General features: G+C 55.9%; 2 protein-coding genes across 9 annotated transcripts; one reads left to right on the plus strand and one right to left on the minus strand.

Moving 5' to 3' along the window:
• The first annotated feature begins 14 nt into the window (after positions 1 to 14).
• On the plus strand, positions 15 to 4,162 carry RELL2 (RELT like 2). 6 transcript variants are annotated; one of them, XM_028161828.2, is made up of 8 exons: positions 15 to 809; positions 992 to 1,126; positions 1,230 to 1,469; positions 1,862 to 1,927; positions 2,023 to 2,089; positions 2,533 to 2,718; positions 2,986 to 3,361; positions 3,476 to 4,162. In XM_028161828.2, the coding sequence occupies exons 3-8, from the start codon at positions 1,286 to 1,288 to the stop codon at positions 3,506 to 3,508; spliced, it is 912 nt and encodes a 303-aa protein (XP_028017629.2). In that variant the 5' UTR covers positions 15 to 809; positions 992 to 1,126; positions 1,230 to 1,285; the 3' UTR covers positions 3,509 to 4,162. The 6 variants fall into 6 exon arrangements, with proteins under 6 accessions (XP_028017629.2, XP_028017628.2, XP_057396990.1 ...); XM_028161827.2 differs by having other exon boundaries at positions 15 to 803; positions 957 to 1,126; XM_057541007.1 differs by having other exon boundaries at positions 15 to 803.
• On the minus strand, positions 4,141 to 13,885 carry FCHSD1 (FCH and double SH3 domains 1). Of its 3 annotated transcripts, none has more exons than XM_007194136.3 (20): positions 13,797 to 13,885; positions 13,466 to 13,563; positions 12,830 to 12,875; positions 12,380 to 12,447; positions 11,920 to 12,055; positions 11,698 to 11,834; positions 11,536 to 11,599; positions 10,563 to 10,691; positions 10,001 to 10,123; positions 9,733 to 9,828; positions 9,178 to 9,303; positions 8,669 to 8,773; positions 8,312 to 8,473; positions 7,417 to 7,545; positions 7,256 to 7,339; positions 6,971 to 7,088; positions 6,653 to 6,873; positions 5,802 to 5,889; positions 4,814 to 4,869; positions 4,141 to 4,675 (listed from the first exon to the last, which is right to left on the minus strand). In XM_007194136.3, exons 1-20 carry the CDS (start codon positions 13,815 to 13,817, stop codon positions 4,610 to 4,612), a joined length of 2,073 nt encoding a protein of 690 aa, XP_007194198.1. In that variant the 5' UTR covers positions 13,818 to 13,885; the 3' UTR covers positions 4,141 to 4,609. The 3 variants fall into 3 exon arrangements, with proteins under 3 accessions (XP_007194198.1, XP_057396989.1, XP_007194199.1); XM_057541006.1 differs by having other exon boundaries at positions 11,920 to 12,061; XM_007194137.3 differs by having other exon boundaries at positions 11,920 to 12,076.
• Positions 13,886 to 15,497: the final 1,612 nt, after the last annotated feature.

Here is a 15,497-nt window from a genome sequence, read left to right on the forward strand (position 1 = left end):
TGCGGCGTGAGCGTCTGGCCTTGGCCGGAGGACTGTAGCGTCGGTCCTAGGATGAGAGGGCCATTTCCTTCCGGGCGGGGGTCAAATCCTCGGGAAGCCGAGCCATCCCGTCCAGCTACCTGTCCCAAACGGGGCGCAGGCCATGTCACCTCTCTAGGAGGCTCCGGAGAACCGGCCGCGCTGTCCCTTTCGGGTGCAGAAAGCCGGCTCCCCCCGGCCCGCTGGGAAGATTCCCTGCTACACATCCGGCCGGGGCATCTGAGGGCAGGAGCCAAGCCAGCCGTGCCCGATAGACCAGTGGAGAGCACTCTCGCCTGACTGCCTGTCCTCCTCACCGGACCCAGACTCGGCACCGCACACTCCCCCAACGCGGGGTCGGGGAAGGGGGGGAGCGGCGCAGTCACGCGCGCATCACACTTGCGCTCACAAGCGCGCAAGGCTCTCGCTCTCCGAGCGGCACACCTGCGCTCCGCCCCCTGGTCCCGGTCCGGCGACGGTCGAAGGCTTTTGGGAACCCAGGGCGGCGGCGGCGGCGTCCCCCTTCTCCTTCCCTTCCCAGGGCTGGAGGTGTCCGGAGCCTCTCCCCGGTCCCAACCAGCCCGCATCCCTCTCCATCCTTCCCTCCCCCCGCCTGCCGCGGCACGGGTATCTGCGGCTGCAGCCCGGAGCCCTTGAGGCGGCGAAGGGGGAAGGGGAAGAAAGCAAGGGATGAGCGCCGGGAGGGCGTCGGGGGCCCTGAGCCGGACTAGGACGCCCCTGGAACCGGAACCCGAGCCGGAGCCGGAGTCAGAGCCAAACCACCGGTACCGGTGGGCCAGGTGGTCAGGATGGGAGGAACAGAAGGGCGGGAGGGGGTGTGTGCGCGAGAGTACAGGAAGGGGAGGGGGCTGTGGAGGCCTGGCTCAGGCCGGCGCAGAGGAGGTGTGGACGCTGACTCAGGCACGATCCTTGTGCAGGCCGCCTGAGAATTCCGTCCCATCTCGCTCTGCAGTGTCCTTGGGAGGGACGGAAGCTCAGGACAAGCTGGAAAGGGGAACGTTCTGGGCGTCGGGGAAGCGGACCAGGGTCGTGGAAGACAGTTTGCGCAGCTGCCGTCTGGCACCCCTGGCCCGGACCAGCACCTCTGGCACGGACAGCTCCCTGGTTGGGTAGGGGGTGGGGCCAGACCTCAGAGGCTTGCCTGTCTCGGATCCTGAAGAAGGCATTCCTATCCCTCCCCCCATCTCTAGCTGCAGCCCCCTAACCCCAGGAGGCGCCCTGGCCCGCGCTCGCCCCCCAGGGCCTCATGTCGGAACCACAGCCTGACCTGGAGCCGCCCCAACATGGGCTGTACATGCTCTTCCTGCTTGTGCTGGTCTTCTTCCTCATGGGCCTGGTAGGCTTCATGATCTGCCACGTGCTCAAGAAGAAAGGCTACCGCTGCCGCACCTCGAGGGGCTCGGAGCCTGACGACACCCAGCTCCAGCCCCGTGAGTGAACAGCCTAGAACCTGGCTCAGTCACCTTTCTCCCTGACCCTTCTCCCCACACCTCTTCCTGGTCAACAGACCCAGGCCAAATCCCAACCAAGCTTTCAGGAGGTCTAGTAATGCTTTCTTGAATCTGCAAGAGCAAGTGGGTTGCCACCACCCCGAAAGCAGGGCTAGAGTAGGCAACATGGGTGGGAAGGGCCCACTGATGAGTCTTGGACTCCCATTGATTTCCCCATCTTTTCTGCCCTGGCCCTTGAAATGCTATGTACAGCATGATGGCAATTTGCTAAAGGGGTAAGTCTTGAGCAAGAAGCCACAGAAGCCACCAGGTAATGTACCCCCAAAGCTGACTCATTTACTGCTTCCTTACCAACCTCTTTCATCCTTTAGCTGAGGATGATGACATGAATGAGGACACAGTAGAGAGGATTGTTCGATGCATCATCCAAAATGAAGGTGGGTGTATGCTGGCCCCTTGTTCCCCACCTCCTCAACTTTCTCTTGCCCCGGCCTTTGCCTCCACTGACCCCCTCTTTTCCTTCTCCCCTCAGCCAATGCTGAGGCCTTGAAGGAGATGCTGGGGGACAGTGAAGGAGAAGGGACAATGCAACTGTCCAGGTGAGCTGGGAACAAGGGCCAGCACGATTTAGCTTGCCTTGGAGAGTACCCTCTCCTCCAGCACATTCCTCTCCCAGTCTCCTTGCATGTTTGGGTTGACAGGGGAGAGTAAGGCTGGTTAACATACAGGAAGAAGGACGTTTTGTAAAAATCCTGAGTCCTTCAAACCACATCTCTCCTCGGGATATCATCAAGCCTAACCTTCACCCCTTATGCCACTCCTCTGCATTAAGCATTGCCTGCTTTTTTAGCCCCGGGAGGGAGAACACGTGGTCACTAATATCTTCATATTGTGTTTATTAGATAAAGACAAGAAACGAATGGTGGGGCCTGGGGGAAGTGGGGCATCTGGGGTTTAAGGAGCACGCTGAAAGAACAGGAGCAAGTGGAACAGGAAGAAAACTGGGAATGTCACCCCTGGTCCCTTCCTCCCTACTGTCCAGTGTGGGTGCCACCTCCAGCTTGCAGGACGGAGTCCCCTCCCATCATCACACAGTGCACCTGGGCTCCGCAGCCCCTTGCATCCACTGCAGCCGGAACAAGAGATCCCCACTTGTCCGTCAGGGACGCTCCAAGGAAGGAAAGGGTCGCCCCCGGCCTGGGGAGACCACTGTGTTCTCTGTTGGCAGGTGGGTATAGCGTGCCCCAGGTAAAGGGAGGTTGAGGTGGGGACCCCAACGGTCAGGCACCTGCCTCCAAAGGTAGGCCCTGGCTCTTTCTTTGTGGACTGTGAGCCACAGCAGAAGCCAGGCTGCACAACGTGCCCCACAATCTGGTCTCCCCTGCCCTAGGCCAGAGGGAAGTGCCTATCAAACCCAGGATGTCCCTGATCGGAGGAAAGGACCAAGCAGCCTCTGAGTGGTGGTCCTAAGCCCCAGTGTTCCCTCCCCTCCCAGGTTCCGGGTGACACACATTGAGAAGCGCTATGGGCTGCATGAGCATCGTGATGGCTCCCCCACGGACAGGAGTTGGGGATCTGGTGGGGGGCAGGACCCAGGGGGTGGCCAGGGGTCTGGGGGAGGGCAGCCCAGGACAGGGATGCCTGCCATTGAGAGCCTTCCCCCTGAGAGGTCGCAGCCCCAGGCCCTTGCCAGCCCCCCAGTGAGGAATGGAGGACTCAGGGACAGCAGCCTAGTCCCTCGTGCACTTGAGAGGAGCCCTGGAGCCTCTGCAGAGTCGATGCTGGGGGCTGGAGGGAGGGGCCCAAGCCCAGGGCTGGCCAGTCAACAGGCAAATGGACAGCCAAGCAAACCGGACACCTCAGATCACCAGGTATGAAGACGTGGTGGGCTGCGGTGGGCTCAGCTCTTATTGCCCCTACTCTAGGGGGCACTGATATGACCCACCTCCTGTTCTCCCACTGTTGACCCCTCCTCTCTCTCTCAGGTGTCCCCACCACAGGGGGCAGGGAGTGTGTGAGGTGAGTCTGCCTGGGCCCCAAGTCAGATAATCTCATCCTCCCACCCCCTACTTTAAACTACCTAAGCCCATTGGTTCCCTGTATCCCCAAGCTAAACTGCAGGCTTAGCCTTTGGTACATATTCCTTGGTTTGGTGGTGGGGAGTGGGCTTGTGGTCCAGGCGATAGGGAAGGTCCTGCAGCCCCTGGGGAAAAGCGGGGACACAGCTTGAATAGGAGGCAACACTGTTACCCTTCCTCTCCTCCAAGCCTCCTCCTTCATTGTGCTGATGGACTACCAGCTGGCAGGGCCAAGGGGTGGGTGGGCATGAAGCCCCTCCTCTCCACTGGACAGCACTGCCCCCCAGCTGAGGGACCAGCCCTACTTCCACCTGGAGCTGCACGGTCTCAGGCTGGGGGACCTTGGGAGAAGTCCCACCTCCGGTCCTCAGTCTCTTCCCCTTCCCCTGCCTGCCAACAGGCCGCCTGACCTGCCTTCCCCATCACCTCACTCCATATGCTAGAGCGTGTGGCTGGGAGCAGGCCCCTGCCCTTGGTGGGCCCTTAAAGCAATAGCACCTTAGACCCCCTGCCCTCTTGGCACAAGAGGCCCAGGCCCTGGCTTGGGCTTTGTGCCCTTTATTCACTGTCAATAAATCCGCTCAGACCATTACAGCTGCTTCGCATACTGGCTCCAGCTCCTTCTGACAGGCCTGCCCCCATCCCAGCCCCCAACCCCAGTGGCTCTGGCATCTGGAGTGGTGTGATTCACAGAACCAGGGTGGAGACACAAATAAGCCAGAGCCACTCAAGACTTTGGGGGATGAATTCCAATCCCAGACATTTCAGGGTATTTCACCACCCTAGAGATGGGGTGGTAGCAGAAGACAAAGGAGTAGTTTCAGCCCTTAGAGATGGCTGGAGGATGATGGCAAAAAAGGAGTGGGTTCCAGCCCCAGAAATGGGGAGAGAAGAAGTTTCTACCCATGAAGGTGAGAACGGAAATCAGGGAGATTCCAGCTTTTGGCTGTGTCGCTCTGGATCACCGTGGGGAGGGGTGGTCTCTGACAGCACGGAGATAGGGGCAGCAGCATCACTGGGGGAAAGTGATTCCCCCTGGCTTCAGGTGAGAGGATCTGGGTGGCCAGGATCCGGGGCTTTAGCTGGCGGGGGAGGCGGTGGACGCATCTGTAGGGAACACACAGTCAGTGCACCAGAGGCCTCCCTTGGGGATATCCCTGTCCATTCCCTCTGTCCTGCAGATAAAACAGGACAAGTTGGAGTGACCCCTCTCCAAACACTCTCCTCCAAGGGCGGGGCCCTTACCGGCCTGAGTCGAGGCGCCATCACGTCCAGGGGTCCAGGGCAGTCCAGGTCTTGGTCTGGAAATAAGAACCACAAGTCAGTCTTATGACTTTGTTTTGTTCGCTTCTGTATCTCCAGCACTTAGGACAGTGGCACTCTGTAAATATTTGTTGAATTAACAAATAGTCACTAACCTAGGTCATACAATCCATCAATCCATCCAACCTCAACACTTATTGAGCACCTGCTGTATAATCCGCCCTGCTAAAGGTACCCGGGGGGCAGGAGGGATCCACACCACCCCCACCCCTAATGGCTGCCAGGAACTGCATAATGAAACACCAACAGACACAGTGAATGACTGAGTAGTAAATCATTCATAGTGAACGACAGGTGCTGGAGAAGCGGGGTGCAGAAAACGCTCACAGGGATTCCAGGGTCGCAGTGGCGGGGGGTGGTGCAGTGAAGAAAGTGAAAGTACCTTTTAGAAAAGATGGTTTTAGGAAAGATGGATGAGGAAACAACAAGAACAAGGAAAAAAAAAAAGATGGATGAGGAAAATGATGATGCAAACCAGGTGTTTGCAGGATTCAAAAACACTAAGGGCAGAGGATGTGTATTGGGAAAACACTGTGGGAGAAAATGGCTAATTTTAAAAATAATAATAATGAGAAAACAGCTACTAATTGCATGCTTGCTGTGTGCCCAGCACAATGCTGGGCACTCTATAGCCGTCCCTTTAACTCTCACAACTCAGTGAGGGAGGGACCTTCCTCCTCACTCTGTAAAGGCCCAGACACGTTAAATCACACACTAGGAAGTCACAGAGCAGAGTCTGAACAGTGGGCCCAGCTCCAAAGCCCAAGCTCTTCTACCATCATGCTTCAGAGAGCCTGATGGAGGAGGTTCCTGAGGGCAGGCAGAGGGGCTGAGTGTAACCCAGGAGTTCCAGACTTCCTCCTCCTTCCGGTCTCTTACCCTCCCAGGGCCCCCAGCTCCTCCTACTCACCACCGGGCAGGACAGGTGCAGGCGACCCATCCAAGGCAGAGGTGGGTGCAGGAGGGGAGAAGCTGGGAGGGGAAGGGGATGGCAGCATCTGGGGATGAGGGGGCAAAGAGTTATTCCTGGCATGTGGGAAGGTTTCACCAGCTCTTCCTCCTATCCCATCTTCAGTTCCTGTCCCGTCACTCCCCAGTCCAGAGAGGGACCAAATGCTTGTATCTGGGTGGGCCTTGTAGGTGATACACATTTCAACAGCCAATATATATTGACACTTCATATGTCCCGGGCATTTTGCTAGCACTTCGCATGCACTAATTCATTCAATCCTCACCAACACCCCATGAGGTAAGGATTTGATGATTCCTATGTCAGAGGTGAGACTCAGGTTAATCCATCTATCCAAAATCACAGAGCTAGTTAGTGACAAAGTCCTGGCTAGAACTCCTGACTCCTACTCCTATGCTCTTCTTGCTAGAACAACAGGTACCATATATCAAAGCACCTATGGGCCACTGTGCTAAGCGCTTTACTTCCATTATCTCTAATCAGGATAGTTAGCCTCCTGAAAGAGGTATTATTGTCCCCCTTTTACATGCATGTGAAGAAACAAGCTCAGAGAGGTCTAATCACTGCTTAAAGTAACAGAATAGGAATCTGAACTAAGATCCAGCTCTAAAGCAGGACAACCAAACGCTAATGAAGACTGCCTTGGTTTCCCTTTTCTCTGTGCCAAAGGAGATGGGGAGTCCCAAGCCACTATGGGGGGGGGAGGGGGCATTAAGACGAATATGGGACCTCCCTGGCATGGGAGCGTCAACCCAGACGTGCCTGGGGACCCAGGGAAAAGGAAGCCTCACCTGTTCAGGGTCTGAGAGTTCAGATGGCCCTGGGGGGCCAAGTAGCTCCTCCACCAGCAGGGAGGGGAAGACCCCAACATGGCCCCCAAATTCTCCCCTCCAGAAGCCATCATCCACTCCATCCTGGGTCCGGGGCAGCAGGCGGATAAGCGCCCCCTCGGGGAAGCTCAGTTCCTCTGCGCTCTGTCCCGTGTAGCTGTACAGGGCGCGGGCCAGGAACGCTGCCGAAGCCCAGGAGAGATGGTGAGGGGAAGAGGCGGGCAGCAGTGCCCCCAGACCAGGGCCACAACCACTCAGTAACTCTTCTCCCTTTCTTACCTGTGGGCTCTGCCCCCGAAGGATTGTCGCTGTCATGGCTGCTCTCAGGGAAGGAGAGGTCCGGGAAGTTGAGATACCGCTCAGGGACAAAGCCTACCTCACCGTGCTGGTTCCGAGCCTGCTCACCCAGCAACGTGAACAGAAAGCAGGCTTGCCTCAGCAGTCCACGGCCCTGGCCCTCCTCCACTCAGGCTTCCAGCTGTGCCTGGCTGGGTCTTTACGGGCCACAGAGAAGTCCCTCCCACTGCCCCCTTGCCAAGGTCAGAGCCCCGGGTCCATACCCACCTTGACCCATTCATCGGCATCTCCCTCCTCTATGACCTCCAGCCACTCGCCCTCTGTGATGGTCAGCTCGTCCTCATGTCCTGCCTGGGCCCCACAAAGAAGGATTCAGGACTGGCTGTTCCCCATCCCTGCCTGACTGAGGTCCCCACCTCCATTCACACCTGATAGCCAAACACCACATGGACAGGGCAGGGGAGGGGCCTGGTGGCCAGGGCTGGGGGGGCGGGCTCCTCAAAGAGCTCCTCAGTCTCCTCACATTCCTCAAAGTCAGAGAGCTCAGCATCCTCAGCCTGGGGGGACAGAGAACAGACATCCTTGTGAGGCCCAGTCTCAAGTACCTATTATATCTCTCACTCCTCCATTCTACCTTTTTTTTTTTTTAACATCTTTATTGGAGTATAATTGCTTTACAATGTTGTGTTAGTTTCTGCTGTATGACAAAGTGAATCAGCTACATGTATACATATATCCCCATATCCCCTCGCTCTTGCGCCTCCCTCCCACCCCATCCTACCCTTAACACTGTGGATCCTCCTCCAAGGTAGTACCACCCATCCGTTCACCCTGGGTCACAGGCAGAACCACCACAAGATAATACTAACAATAATCACATAGTTACAGTATTGCGTGCTTATATGTGCCCAGCACAATGCTAAGTATCTTATGTACATTGTCTTGTTTAAACTTAATAACCCAGTGTTATTTTGCGAAACTATTAACCTAATTTTCTTAATGGGAAACTGAGGCTCAGAAAGGCTAAGTCACTTTCCAAGATCACACAGCTAGTAAGTGGACTGGCTGGTACTCAAACTGCTTATAGTCTGCTCTGCTCTCAGGACCCTTCATAACCACCATCCTATACTCCATAATACAAGTTCATTGAGAGCTCTCTGTGTTACAAACTGTGCCAAAAGTCATACTTAAGTGATTTCATTTAAGCCTCACAACAACGCTTTGAGTCAGTTACTAGTGTGATTCCCACTTTATAAGCTCTGCTTTCCACTGGGGCTCTTTACCCTCCTGGGTGTGTATGGGTAGGGACTGGAGGGAGCTCACCGTGGGAGAGAGGTCCCTCTGGGACAGCCGGGCCTCGCTGAGCCGTCGCTCCTGCTCCACCTCATCCTGGGCCTGGGTCATGGCTGGCTTCAGCCAGTGCTGCACATCCAGGCCAGCCCCCTGCAGCAGGGCCAGCCGGGCAGCCCCCTTCACCTGGCTCACCTGACACAGGGAAGAGGGGGTCAGTCAAGGCTGTGGCTGGGCCTGCCCTTGGGAGGTGAGTGGAGCCTCCTCCCCAGATATGTCCACCCTCTACCTCCTGCCTCCAGTCTCCCCACCGTCAGATAAAGGAGCGGAGGAGGGTGTTGCCGGAGGAGGTGCGATCTCAGTGGCTCTGACCCCAGGGCTGTGCCTCACCTGTGCCCGCCGGACGCTCTCCCTCACTTCCTGCAGCCGCTGTTCTATGCCTGGAGCCTCCCGCTCTGAAGCCTGCTGCCGCCTCTGCTCCAGCCGCTGCAGCACCTGGTTGGGGACGCAGAGGACAGGAGTGGGTGGAGATACTATGGGGCACAACTTACTAATAACCTGGTAGTTTCCTAGTTGTTTCACATGCATTATGTCATCTCATCTTCCCTGTGATGTGGGTGCTATCATTAGCTCCACTTTAATGATGAGGAAACTCAGGTCCAGAGAGCTTAAGTCACTCCCTTGCTCAGGGTTACATAACTAGGAAGCAACAGAGCAAGATTTGAGTCCAGGTGAGTCTAGTCCCAAAGGTTATGCTCTTAAATTACTGTGCCACGCTATCAGCTTAAATTAGCCTTCCCTCCCCTCCTGCCTGCAGCCCCATGACATCCCCAGTGACGCTGGGCTCCCCATCTCTCAGCTCTTCTTGCCCACCCCCAACACCTGCACCCCCACCTCACCCGCTGCCCATGGTTCTGGATCTTGTAGTCTCGGGCAGCTCGGCTGGTCCAGCGTTGAACTTCTTTCTCCAGGCTACTCTGCCCGGCGACACCTCCTGCGCCCTGCTCCAGCTCCAGGACACACACCTGAATGAATGGGGAGCTGTGAGGATGACCTGATGCTGCTCCTTCTCTATTCCCCCTCCCTCCACTTCCCTCCTTTTCTTCTCCCCTGTCTCCTGACCTCCAGGGTCAGGGACAAATAGCTGGGAGCACACACCTATGACTGTGGACACAGGTGTGCATTCACGTGGACACACAGAGAGTCCCAGAAGTGGGATCCGGGTTGAGGGACAGAGGTAGAATGAAGAAGATAGTGCAGTGAAGGGACAGAAGGGTGGGAGGAAGTGTGTTAATTTGTGTCCTGGTGGGAGGGAGGTGAACTGGGGTTCTGAAACCCTCTCTCCATGGTTTAATAGTCTCTAAGTTAAAACCAGGACACGGATAATGGGGGAGAGGCCTACACCACAGTCCCCTTTCCAAGTGGCCTGGTTCCACCTAGCAGAGAGGTCTCACCTGATCATTCCCTGCTGGCTGAAACTGCTGAGGTGGGGTGGGGGAAAATACTCCGGGCTCCTGAAGAAAAAGCTCCAGATCCTGCTCCCAGCTTACCTGGGAGTTGGAAAAAATCAAAGTCGGCCACTCGCTGGCTCCCTCTCCAAGCCTGTCCCCAGCCCTTCTCGGTAGAGAGAGGACGAGGTGAGAAGGAAAGGGGCAGGCATGCAGTGGTGGAGCGGGCGCTGTACTGGGACAGAAGGGTAAAGAGGATCTCTGGGGAGCTTACCTGGGAGGTCGCCTGCCCCCCACGGTGGGCATGCTCCAGAGCCATCTCTGCAGCTTCCAGCTCAGTGCGGCTCAGTGAAGTCAGCGGGTCCCTCAGGTGTTCCAACAGCTCGCTGACCAGGGCCTGGAGAGAACCCCAAGATGCTGACACCACCCTTCCCCCAAGCAGGCTCTCTGTCCAGGTTTGAATGGGTGATGGGTATGAGGTATGGGAAATTAAGAAGGAATAAGACATTATTATTGCTTCTAATAATAGGCCATCATGTGTGCACAGCACTTAACAGTTTAAAAAGCACTTTCACATTCATTCTCTCCCTTGAGCCCCATTAGTCTTATAAAGTAGGCAGAGCAGGGGTTAGTCCTGATGAAGAAACTGGGGTTCAGAAGGGTAAGTATTCTGCACAATGTCATGAAGCCAGCTAGAAGCAGAAGCGGAACCCAGGTATGTATCTTCTGCCTACTCTGAGCAGGCTAGGTCCCCAGCCCCACCCAGCCTGATGGTGGTGGGAAGCAGGGAGACGCCCTCCCTGCTGAGAGGCAGGGGTATCTAGGCTGAGACTGGCCTTGAGCACAGCCGGCAGTTCTTCCTGGTAGTAGTGGTCAAGGTGGGCATTGGTGGCCACCAAGTTGAGCAGGTACTCATTGCGGGCCGCTCTCAGCTGCTGGGAGTACTGGGCCGACTGGGCAGACAGCTAGGAGAGGAACATAGGTGTCAACTGGGAGCCCTGGACCCTTGGGGTCCTTCCACGGCCAACGCAGATCCAGAATGGATTCTCACATTACTGAGATAACTGGCAAACCATACTAAAATTTTTACATACTCACAATTCCTGCTCAAAATCCTCTAGTGGCAACTGCATACATTTAGGATAAAATCCCAACTGCTCCTTACCGTGGTCTACCAGGTCCAACATGAGCTGGCCCCAGCACCCTCTCTGAGTCTTTCCACAGTGCTCGTCCCCTTGCTCACAGTGCTCCAGCCACACTGGCCTTCTCTCAGTTCCTTGAGCCTACAAAGTTATTCCCACCTCAGAGCCTTTGCACTCACCATTGCCTCTCCCTGGAATGTTCTTCCCCTACATCTCTGCATGGCTGGCTCCTTCTTGACACTCAGGCCACCTGTTCAGAGAGGCTTTCCCTCTAAATTACACTCCCCTGTTATGCTTTATTGTATCACCTTCTTTTCATTTATTCTGAGTCTTTGTTTATTTACTATCTGTCTCCCCTAACCAGGCTGTGGAGGCAGGAGCTCTGCTGGTAGTGTTCCCCACCATATCCCCAGTGTTTCAAACAGTGCCAAGTACATAGAAGTCCTCAATAACTGCATATTAAAGGAATGAAGAACAAAGGTACTATTTCCATTTTATAGATGAAGAAAATGAGGCTCAGAGAGATCAAGTTTACCAAGGTCATGCACCAAGGAAGTAGGGTAGCCTGGATTCATCCAGTCTCTCTGACTTATGCCCCCGGGTTCCAAACCACTAGACTAATCTGCCCACCTCTCCCTGCCCCCACTCATGCCCACATCCTCTGAACCTTGGTGCTGAGTTTCTGGAGACTGGTCCGAGTGTGGAAGAGGCCATGGTCACTTCGGTTAAGCCTGTGCAGGCAAGGGAGAGGAGCGGAGGTCAGGCCTAGCCATGGCACCTTGGCTCCATCCCCCGACGCCACAGGCTTCCTAACTCCCCATGACCCCACCTGGCCTGGACATCAGCCGCTTTCTCCTGTGCCAAGGCCCACACCCGTTCACGCTGCCCATACAGCTTTCGACTTCGGCTCAGCTCCCGGACAGACTGCAGCACCTCGGCCTGCGCCCTCTGGAGGTTCTCTGCTCCCTAGGGGCATGGACACACAAGTCCTGATCCAGATCACCTCCATCCCCGCGTCAGCCCTTCCTTCACCCCATCCAATGAGCCATACCTTCCTAAGCACCTGCTCCTTAGCGCTCCGCCCTGTGCCTCCTGCCAGGTCACGGTATCGGTCAGATGCCTGGAGCCGGGCTTGGCCCCCAGCCATGGTGGCATCCAGCAGGCAGCGCCAGGCACCAAACACCATCCTGCCTCTCCCCAGAGAAAGTCTGCATTGAGGAGGGGAGCACTCCAAAGCTTCACGAGATGCGCCCCCCCCCAACACCACAGGAGACAGACTGCTTTCCCATCCCCCTCGTCTGGGAGCCCATCAATCGATCAGCCATTAGCTCGGCCACAAGGATCACTTATGCCCTCCGCCCCCATCCAGTGTCCTTGCTGGGTCAGCTGCTCTCCCGCTGCTGTGTCAGCTCTACCTGCCGCTCACGTGCCCTCCTCATAGGTTCCTGGGGTTGAGCTCCTCATCCCTTCTTGGCTCCCTGGCCTCCCCACCACCCCACCATGGGACCCACCTGCTGTCCATCTCCCCACTCCGGTGTCCTTCCCTCTTCAGAAATGGCCCAGCCAGTTTCTGGAGTGCCTGGTGGGAAAGTCATCACAGACCCAGTTCCCTTTCAAAGACTCTCCCCACTTGGGAGAGTGTATGATCAGAGTATAATAATGCCACCCACTTTGCTAAGTGCTTTACATACATTAACTTATTCCGTCCTTACAACAACCTTGCGTGAAAGTACAGTTATTATTATTCCCATTTTACAGAGAAAAAAATTGAGGCCAAGAAAGGTTAAGTAACTTGTCCAAGGTCACACAGCTAAAAAGTACTACAGCAGGGATTTGACACAAATTTGCCTGGTTCTAGGCATTTGCTCTTGACCAGGACAGGAGTATGTGTGGAGGCACATTGCTGGTAGTGTAAAGGAGGCTAGAACAAAAGGGAAGGTCCAGAGAAAGGAGTCCCATACCTGCCCATACTCCCGTTCAATGGCTGCCCTCTGCTTGCTGTAGGATCTGTGGAGATTAGGGGGGTGGTGTGGTGTTACTGTTTGGTCCGTTTCTCCCACCCTCGACCCTCTCCTTAGCCTGGGCAGGAGGGAGAGGGGAGTCAGGCCTGGAGTGTGACTATACCAGGAGGGCCTGAGACTGAAGAGAGAGTCCTTGAGATCACCTCGGGCAGCCGCAGCAAAGGACAACCTCACCTCAGTGCTCAGAGCCTCAGCAGGATCCTCCCCACCCCTGGAGAACCATCTGTGAGCTTGGAGGTGAGGACTGAGGGGGTCAGCTGAGTACAGTGTGTGCCAGCCTTCCAACAGGTCTGGAAGATGGAGGGGGGATTCTGTCCTAAGCTTGATTGTGGGTGTGGAGGGGGCGGTGTGGAGTGAAGGGGTTTGAGGGAGGGTCCCTGTGTGTTTATGTGTGTTGGCGTGCGCGGAAGGATAATTCGTATCCGGCATCTGGAGAGGGAGGCCTAGGATGACGGCCTTGAATGGGCAGGTTGGAGAGCTCTTCACCCCCGCCCACCCCGACAGCTGTAGTATGTTGGAGAAGAGGCGGAGCGTGTGACAGAGAAAGTCGGGGTACGTGGAGGGGGTCAGGGCTACCTGATATCCTCCAGTAGGTCCGCCTCTCTCTGCTGCCGGGTCTGAAGGATGCTCAGCTGCTCCAGGAAGCGAAGCTTCACCTCCTGGGATGGCTTCACCTGTGTGGGTAAGAAGAGGATGAAGACCCCTGGCGCAGGGACCTGAAAAACACTCCGCGCAGGCAGCGGTGAGGGGGCGGGGCCAGGGAGGAGCTGGGCTGTTTCCTCGGTTACTTCTGGGTTGATCCTTGAACCCCTTCCTACTCTTCGTCCCCCACCGCAGGTCTGGTGCCCCTTTGGGCCGCATCACTCCCCCAGCCCGCCAGGAGTCCCCGTCCCCAGGCCAAGCTCACTTTTCGGGGCGGCGGCTGCATCTCCGCTCCGGCCCAGGCAGCAACTCGACTCCGGAACTCGAGGAAGCCCCGCCCACAGATAAGCCCCGCCCAGGACCTGGCCCAGCTCCGCCCTCGCCCCGCCCACGCCTGATCAGTAGCTTCGCTGGGCCGCGAAGCGCCAAGAGCGGCAGGAACTAAATCTCTGCTGCTGCTGAGAATACCCCGGAAAGGTTCCGCGCCGCCCTGTGGACGCCGCGTCCGCTGGGCTGTAGGGGGAACCCCAGGTTTCTGTGTCAAGACGCCTGGGTTCTATTTCTGGTGGAGAGCGGCTGACTTAGTAATTATTTCTAATCATTCGTTTACATATGCAGATCTCCAGTCCCGACGCGACGGGTGAAGGATGGTGAGGAACTCAATCTGTAACCAGGGAAACTGAATCACTGGATGCCTGAGCGCAGATGCGTGTGATGAGAGAAACAGGGCTGATCTCAGACCTTTTCCCAGTTCCCACTGAACTGGAAAAGCCGGCGTGAGTGAGGGTGAGAAAGACGCCTGGAGCCAGGAAGGAACCAGTACCAGAGGAAAAGACAGGGCCAATGGAAAAGAAACCAGCGAGTGGGCGTGAGCTGGGAGATGAGAGTGGGGACTTGCAACCCAGAAAGCCCCTATCGCCTTTAGGGCCTGCCCTTAAGGTTCTGCACCCCAGGACATACCCCTTATCCCCGCCCTGGCACTGCTTTCTGAGGATCTGCACACACACTTTCCTCATCCTCCTCACCTATCCATGGCCCACACCTCCTCACCACACCCCCAACTTGGAAAAGGCAGATATCTGTGGCCCAAACTCCAGATTCACATTTCCAACAGCTCACCTGACACCACCACTTTATCTAAATAGGTACCTCAAACTTTCAAACGGCTCCTTCTACCTGATCCTTCCCCAGTCACCTCCCCCACGTAACATACTAAATGGAACCATTCTCCATCCAGTTAGGAGAGTCAGAAAGCCAGAGTCTATGTACCCTTCCTCCTACCCCCACCTTCCATCCATCAGCAAGTCCTATAGGTTCTATCTCCCATTGATCAACTTCCCTCAATTTCCAGAACCACCAACCTGGTCCAAGCCCCCATTATCAGTCTCTTGGTCTGATATCTGGCCTCCTTGCTTCCAGTCTTCCCCCTACAACCCATTGTTCAGAAAACAGCCAGAGTGATCGATCTTTTTTTTAAAAGGAAGCAAAATCTCATCCCTCTCTTCTCTAAGACTCCTCAATTGCTTCAGAATAAAATCATGGCCTACAAGGCTGTTCATCATTGGGTCCCTGCCAGTCTTTCCCCCTTCAGCCCATACTCTTCTCCAGCTCCCCACTCACTGTGCTCCAGCCACTCCAGCCTCCTTGCTCTTCCCCCAACATGCCAACTCCCTTCCCGCTGCAGAGCCTTCATGCCTACTGCCTTCCCTTTCCTTCTGGAGTGCTCCTTCTCCCAGCACTCCACATGCCTGGCTTCTTACCTTTACATTTCAGCTCTTCACAGAGGCTTTCCCCTTCCACCCAGCCCAAATGTCACCTCCACAGGCACATCACTTTGGTTTAGTTTCTTCACAGCCCTGACTTTGTGTGCGCATTTTCTGTTCCCCTTAAAGCAAGGACTCCCATCTCTTTCGTTCACACTATACCCTCAATAGCTGGCACCAATTAGGTGTTCAATATATATCTG

The sequence above is a fragment of the Balaenoptera acutorostrata genome, chromosome 2 (assembly GCF_949987535.1).
Source record: "Balaenoptera acutorostrata chromosome 2, mBalAcu1.1, whole genome shotgun sequence".
Taxonomy (NCBI): domain Eukaryota; kingdom Metazoa; phylum Chordata; class Mammalia; order Artiodactyla; family Balaenopteridae; genus Balaenoptera; species Balaenoptera acutorostrata.